Source organism: Diabrotica virgifera, chromosome 2 (genome assembly GCF_917563875.1).
Source record: "Diabrotica virgifera virgifera chromosome 2, PGI_DIABVI_V3a".
NCBI lineage: Eukaryota > Metazoa > Arthropoda > Insecta > Coleoptera > Chrysomelidae > Diabrotica > Diabrotica virgifera.
The window spans coordinates 24,993,284-25,001,237 of record NC_065444.1 but is presented as its reverse complement, the minus strand read 5'-3'; the positions used below and the strand labels follow the sequence as shown (position 1 = coordinate 25,001,237).

General features: G+C 31.8%; 1 protein-coding gene across 2 annotated transcripts in view; it reads left to right on the top strand.

Moving 5' to 3' along the window:
- LOC114326207 (LIM/homeobox protein Lhx5) overlaps positions 1-7,954 on the top strand; it is a 275,094-nt gene that overhangs the window by 159,708 nt on the left and 107,432 nt on the right. Inside the window, exon 4 of one of the 2 annotated variants that reach the window (XM_028274484.2) lies at positions 1,502-1,561. The exons of the other annotated variant lie outside the window; for it this stretch is intronic. Within the exon in view, the coding sequence (XP_028130285.1) occupies positions 1,502-1,561 (60 nt within the window). The remainder of the gene's footprint in view (positions 1-1,501; positions 1,562-7,954) is intronic. 2 annotated transcript variants of the gene reach the window in all.

Here is a 7,954-nt window from a genome sequence, read left to right as displayed (position 1 = left end):
CGTTAGTCGGAGGGTTCACTAGCTGTTAGACTAATAATTATTTATTACTAATAAATGCATTTTTTTATTCACTTTTTTAAACCAAGTTGAAAATATAGCCCATGCTCTTTCATTTGACATCTGTGGAATGGTTCTAACGTCAGTTTCTTCTGACTTATGTTATTGCAAAAAAATGGTCTCTGGGATAAACAATTTGAATAAAATTTAAACAATTGAATGAATCGCTTTGAAATTTTTATCACATAATTAAGCACCAAAAAACCCTTATTCGACAAAAATTTCAAAGCTGTACACTAATTTTTACAACAGTTATTGCGAAAATAATTTTTTTTGCAATTCCGACCTTTTTTCGCAATTATATTAACAATAAATAAGTATATCAAACTTTGTAATGCGTAATTTTAAAGCTTTTTCCATAATATCAAAGATATTTGTACTAAAAAAATCATAAGTTTCCCTGTTTTCTATTGATTTGAAAAAAAAATTGAAAAATGCCATTTTTTGACACTTAATTGTTTATAAATAAAAATAGCCGCCAGATCCTACGCAGGAAATAGTTACAATTTGCTCTTATAGGTATTACCTGTCGAAAAAACGTTTCAGTTCCCTGGCTGTTCAGTGTTCAAGTGTCATGGAAAAAACCTTATTACCCTGGACTATAAGCTCTCTTTCCTTGTTCATCCTTAGCAAGACTTCCGCATTTGTCGTATGGCTCATATAGGATATTCTGAGCATTTTAGGGTAACACCAGAGTTCGACTGCTTGGATTCTTTTTGTGCTGCTTCTGTCCTTGTCTAGGCTTCAACACCATAGAGCAAGGTGAAAGCTAACGAAGAAAACGAAAGCTATTATTTTCTAAATTGTTACAAAATGTATTTAGAAAAATTTGCTTTCTTTATATTTATTGTCTTACAACGTCCAACGACTTGTGATTCCTGATAGCGATCAGTTCCTGCCATTCCGATCGGGTCCTCCAGGCCTGTATATTTCTTCGTCTGTCTTCATATCTATCTTGTCCTGGGTTCTTCTCGTCTTCTTCTTCTTGGCTTTGTAACGAGTCAAAAATCCGGTAGGTACGTTCCATTTTGTCAAATTCTCGATCATTGTATTAAATTTTATAAAATCACAATAAAATACCTGTTATAATGTTAACACCCTACATATTAATAATATCTATTAGTAATACTTATTACCTAAATATTCTGTTACCTCAGTTTAGGATTGTATTGTAAATCTTGAATCTTACCTAAATATTCTGTGTTACCTCAGTTTAGAATTGTATTGTAAATCTTGAATCTTCTGTACAAAACAAGCGTTAAATATGATAAACCTTCGATCAATCTTATTTAAAGAATTTACCACTTTATTACTGCCGAAAAACATCTTGTTAAAGATCACCCTAAAGTTCTGTGTCTTTCGGATCACACAGAAAATACCAAAGTAACCGTATCTTCCTATTTAAATATTTATCTGTAAAAAGATCTTTTCAATTTTATTTCAGTTTCCGCTGAGCAAGATGTAAATGAAGTTGGACTTTTATTCTCAAGACCCATCAAAAAGGGTAAGATATTTTTTATACCTTTTTGTACTTCTTTATATATTTATCTTCTGTTACTTCGTCTATTTGACTTTGCATTTTCTTGGTCTAGTTAGGTTCTAATTTAGTAGATAACAACTTAAAATCCCAGGTAGTACCAGATTGTCCAAAGTTAATCCAAGTATAAGTCTCAGTCTATCTGAGGTTTTGTTCTGATTAGCAATCAAAGTTGTCTTCAAATAAGTATGGAACCCCTTAGTATTGAAAGTTTGACTACAACAAAGATAAACGTCAACACGTCAAATGTGTACTAGTCTTCTAAGTTGACTTTTTAGTAATCTAGATCCACTTCCTGGTATCCTTTTTTTATTTTATTAAGATATATTATTTTCATAGTTCCTTTCTCTTTATGGCATATCTGTGATATACTTATAAGCATCCAACATAGCTTGATGCTGTGAAGGGTTTGTTATATAATAGACGGTTTACTGAAACTTCAGTCGACATCAAATCAACCAAAAGTTTATTTCAGAAAATGCTATAATCTTAATGAATTTAAACACACTTACCACTCGTGATTAACAAAAAAGCTTCCTTCCATCAACCTCTTGAAAAAACGTTGATAGACCACTCATCAGCGGCAAAAAACTGCAAAACCGTGGAATTTTGAGAATCAACACCGATTTTAATGAAAATTTGGATTTAAGAGGAAACAGTAGCGATCAACAGGTAGCGAAAACGCGTTCCAAGATTGCGGCTGTAATTTTGAATATTTTTTCGAGATATTTGGCACACATATTCGTAATATAATAAAGAATGGCGGTACAGAGCCCAATTTGAAAAATGTATTAATATGTGGAAATTACTCTGTAATTAAATACAATATTAAAAAAACGAGCCTGTACCGCCATTAAGAAGAACAAAAAAATACACTTTCTTCAAATAAACTTTTTTATCCGATGCCTAGATTTTGTGGCATTTTGGAACTACTAATGAAATAAAAAAATTTAGTAGTTCCAAAATGACACAAAATCTAGGCATCGGATAAAAAAGTTTATTTGAAGAAAGTGTATTTTTTTGTTCTTCTTAATGGCGGTACAGGCTCGTTTTTTTAATATTGTATTTAATTACAGAGTAATTTCCACATGTTAATATATTTTTCAAATTGGGCTCTGTACCGCTATTCTTTATTATATTACGAATAGGTGTGCCAAATATCTCGAAAAAATATTCAAAATTACTACCTGTTTTTGCTACCTGTTGATCGCTACTGTATCACCTTAAGCTCGGTTGATCCTCTTCTTCAAAGTCTACCCTATGCCCAACCGCGCTTTTGCCCTGGGGGTGAAAACAACCCCAGCTAGGGGATGAAAATTTTTCAATCAAAATAACTATGGAAATCCATAGAGTGACCAATTCTGAGTAAATTTTGTTCTATACAATTTTTTTCCAAGATTCCAAGTTGTTAGCGATTGAAACTATGCATTTTTCATTGAAAAACTCACGTTTTATAAACGTTTTATCGTGAATAACTTAAAAAAATTTAGTTTTATAGAAAAAATCGTTAAGAACAAAATTGTGGATAATAAAGAAATAAAGAGAATCGCGTCGGAGACCTAGGTAAACCCAATAACGACTGAGTTATTGCTCTTAAAAGGATGGTTATTTTCGAACAGCTTCGAAATGGAGAACCTTCGATCTCAAATAATTCGAATTTGGTGCAATTTTTGGGAAAACTTAGGAGACCTCTTGTAAAGCTCATTAAACAACCTTTCAAACAGCTCTGACAAAAGTTTTTTTCATAAGAACTGACTGTCTTATGTCGAAAATAGAGTCGCTCTTTGCTTTTTTCTTTTTAAAATGTTATATATGAATCCTCGTCAATACAATCCTAATGGAAATAAATAGCTTCTCACTACTTGAAATTACCTTTATTTAGATGTAATTGATACGATCCATGTATTTTGGCCGGTTTGGAATACTTAGTTTTTAGTTTAGAAAAAATAGATGATTAAATCGAAACTGACATTTTAATAATTAAAAAAACAAATGCATTTTTCTTAAATAAACCTAAAAGTATTCATGATACAAAAACAAAAAAAATCATAAGTTTCAGTAAAAGGAATTCTACAATTAATATTTGAAACATTTTTTTATATTATGAATACTTTTAGATTTATTTAAAAAAAATGCACATTTTTTTAAATTATGAAAATGTAATTTTCTATTTACTCAATTATTTTTTCTAATCTAAGCATTCCAAACCGATCAAATTGCATGGATCGTATCTAGTATACCTAAATAAAATTAATTTCAAGTAAGAAGCCATTCATTTTGATTAGGTTTGTAATGACGAGGGTTTAATTTTTATATTTCAAAAAGAAAATAGCAGAGAGTGACTGTACTTTCGTCATATGTCAGTCAGTTCTTATGCAAAAAACTTTTATGAGAGCTCATTCGAAAGGCTGTTTAATGGAGCTTTAAAAGATGTTTCTTAAGTTTTCCCAAAAAATTGCACCACATTCGAGTTATTTGAGATTGAAGGTTCTCAATTTCGATGTTCTTCGAACATAACCATCCTTTAAAGAGCACTCAGTCGTTATTGAGTTTACATACGTCTCTCCGACGCAGGTCTCTTTATTTTTTCATTAGCTACAATTTTATTCTGTATAATATTTTCTAGAAAATTAAAATTTTTCAAGTTATTCATGAAAAAACGGTTATAAAACGTGAGTTTTTTCAATGAAAAATGCAGAGTTTCAACCGCTAATAACTTTTAAAGTATCAACATTGCAAAAAAATCTTATAGAATAAAATTTACTCAGAATTGGTCAGTCTATCGACTTCCATTGTTATTTTGATTAAAAACAATTTCATCCCCTAGATGGGGTCGTACCCCCAGGGCAAAAGCGCGGTTCGGCGTAGGGTAGATTTTGACAAAGGTTATAATTAAATACTACCTAAATCCAAATTATCAAGGAAATCGACCTTGGTTCTCAAAATTCCACTAGAAAATGGCTGTTGATTGGAACATGAAATATTAAACTGGTTATATTGTCAAAAGGTTGATTCAAAAATGTGGTTGTTTAAACTATTTTTGTATTTGCGCAATAAGATAAACATCCTTCAAAAGTAATCTTTTAACTTCACTGTGTTTCGATACTTTCACTTTCACATTCCCCCGGAATTTCACGCATTTCCTAAGAATCGCGTAGGCTGACGTAACCGTCGGCCCCCAGGTCCCGGTGGGGCTCACGTGACCCTTGACCCTTTGTCTTTAGCATTGTTTTCAGTCCGGGTGTCAGTTTGTTGGATATGTGCTGTCTAGTGGTCGACAGCAAGACCTCCTCGGGGCTTACTAGGACGTCCATCCACTCCGTTATATGGACGGGCCGTGGATGGGCACGCCAAAAACAAAATACGGTATAAAGAGATAGCCCCCGGCGCGATAGATATGTCTTTGAAGGTGATGGAGTGAACGAAGCAAAGATTCTGTTATTGTTTCAGGAGAAACGTGACTTGATATCAACTGTATATTATAACAAAACATATTTTTTAACGCAGGAAGTATTATTATTTTGATCTTAAAAAAATATTATAAATGTTATAGATGTAAGATTTATTACTTATTATACATAAATATGTTTTCGTAATCGGGATAGAAATGTGCATTAAAATAATTTATGGTTAAAAATCTTAGAAACAGTTAATTTATCATAAAAGGTGTTATTATTATACCGGGTGTCCACTTATATTTTCCCCCATTTTAACTGCCTATAACTTCTAAACGGCTCAAGATAGAAATATGCGGTTTTCGCTGAAATGTTTTATTTAGTAAAAGTTTTGTCTGAATTGATTGAATTTTTTATATCGCTTTAAAATACGAAAAAAAAATGGCGGATTTTTGAAAAAACCGTTGTTGACTTTTTTTAATGTAACACCCAGTATATTTTTTTGTAAATTGAAAGAAAGGTCATTCACCTATCCAGCGATATAAAGTTTTTCAAAATTGGTAGTCAAATCGCTGAGTAAAATTTTTAAAATGAGAGGTGCAACATGGATATCACATACCTAAATAACATAACTAAGCAAATTGATATTATGTTATGTGATTTCCACTTTCCACATTGCATCTCTCATTTTAAAAATGAATTGCTCAGTCATTTGACAACCGATTTAAAAAAATGTTATATTGCTGGATAGGCAAATGAACGTTTTTTCAAGTTTTTAGGTAAATGACCATTTTTTATATCGCTTTTAAATACAAAATGGCGGAATTTTGAAAAAAAAAACGTTGTTGACTTTTTTATTAAAACACCCAGTATATTTTTTCGTAACTTGAAAAAATGGTCATTTACCTATCCAGCGATATATTATAAATATAAAATTGGTTATCAAATGGCTGAACAATTAATTTTTAAAAAAACAATAAATGCTGTATAAAAGGTATATTTAAAAAACCCTCAAAAGGGCCACATCAATTCACATAACTAGTTTTCGACTGGTTTACCAGTCATCATCAGTGCTTACGTGCAATGTACATGTTAGCCACCAAAATGCTATTTTACAAAAATATGTGGGTCAAAGCCCATTTCAAGTAGTCCGTTAAGGAAACATAAGTATAAAAAGCTACCTTAAGCCTTGATGTTTAAAATATAATTTAATTTGCCCTAGGTAACATCTGAAACTTGGGTGTGACTTGTTCACATGTTGGAAGTTTGACGGCAAGTCATGTTTCCTTAACGGACTACTTGAAATGGGCTTTGACCCACATATTTTTGTAAAATAGCATTTTGGTGGCTAACATGTACATTGCACGTAAGCACTGATGATGACTGGTAAACCAGTCGAAAACTAGTTATGTGAATTGATGTGGCCCTTTTGAGGGTTTTTTAAATATACCTTTTATACAGCATTTATTGTTTTTGTATCACATGGTATACAGCCAACTACAGGAAAACTTTTTTCCTTGTGGATAATTAATTTTTAAACTGAGAGATGCAATGTGGAAATCACATAACATATTTATATCCACGTTGCACCTCTCATTTTAAAAATTAATTACTCAGTGATTTGACAACCGTTTTTAAAAACTTTATATCGCTGGATAGGCAAATGACCTTTATTTCAATTTACAAAAAATATACTGGGTGTTCCATTAAAAAAAATTCAACAACGTTTTTTTCAAAAATCCGCCATTTTTTTCGTATTTGAAAGCGATATAAAAAATTTAATCAATTCAGACAAAACTTTTACTAAAATAAAACATTTCAGCGAAAACCGCATATTTCTATCTTGAACCATTTAGAAGTTATAGGCAGTTACAATGGGGGAAAATGTAAGTGGACACCCGGTATTATTATATATTGTTCGTCGCCATAACTTTTCCCATGCGTTACGATTCATTTTCAAACAAATTAAGTCAAAACATAAAGTGAAACGAACGTCGATGTGTATATACATTTTGTATACTGTATAATACTATATACTACATACATCGGCGTACGTTTCACTTTATGTTTTGACTTAATTTGTTTGAAAATGAATCGTGACGCATGGGAAAAGTTATAGCGGACGAACTATAATTATATATTGTTTTATGTTTAATATGTATAAAATACCACATATTCGATTCTTTCAACTTGCAAAATAAAGATTCCCACACGGAACGGCCAATGAATGTCTCCTACTGATTTTCCACTTCAAGTGGATGGCGTACAAAGGTGAAATCTAATCTGATGGCCATAAACGAAAACGATTGCAAACGAAATTTACGGAAAAACTTCTTACCTAATATCAAATAGTAAAGTTAACAAAACAGTGATAGCATTACTACAGCTTACATTAGGCAGGAAAAAATGACGGAACTTGGAGGGCAGTTACATCTATGAACGTTTGTTTCTTACTAAATTCCTTCATTCATAGTCTTCTACGAAAGGTGCCTATTTCCTAGTGATGTTGGCGACCACATTGACCCATCTAATTCTACTCACGATAGCTCGAAATAGATCAGTTGACATTAGACCAGTCCATTTCTTAAGATTGGTCAGTCAGCCAATATATACGTCTGTGTCTCTTGCCCTTAATCTTGCCTTATAGAATCAACTGTAGAAGTCGGTATTTATTATTAAGTATAATGTTACAGAAGTAAGCCTGTTTTGTTCTTTACGGTGTTAATATTTTCTTTGTTTTTTCTTAGCTTCTGGAGAATAGTTAGATCGTTAGATAGTTAGACCGTTAACATACGTCGGTAATTAGCACTACATTTCAAATACCTCTAACCGTTTTATGTTATCCTCTATAACACGAGATAGGAGAAGAAAAGGAGGACACTAAAGACGTAACACTTAAGAATTCTTATGCGTATATTAATAATTTAAGATAAGAGGCAGAGAATCATCTCAAGACCATTAAAAC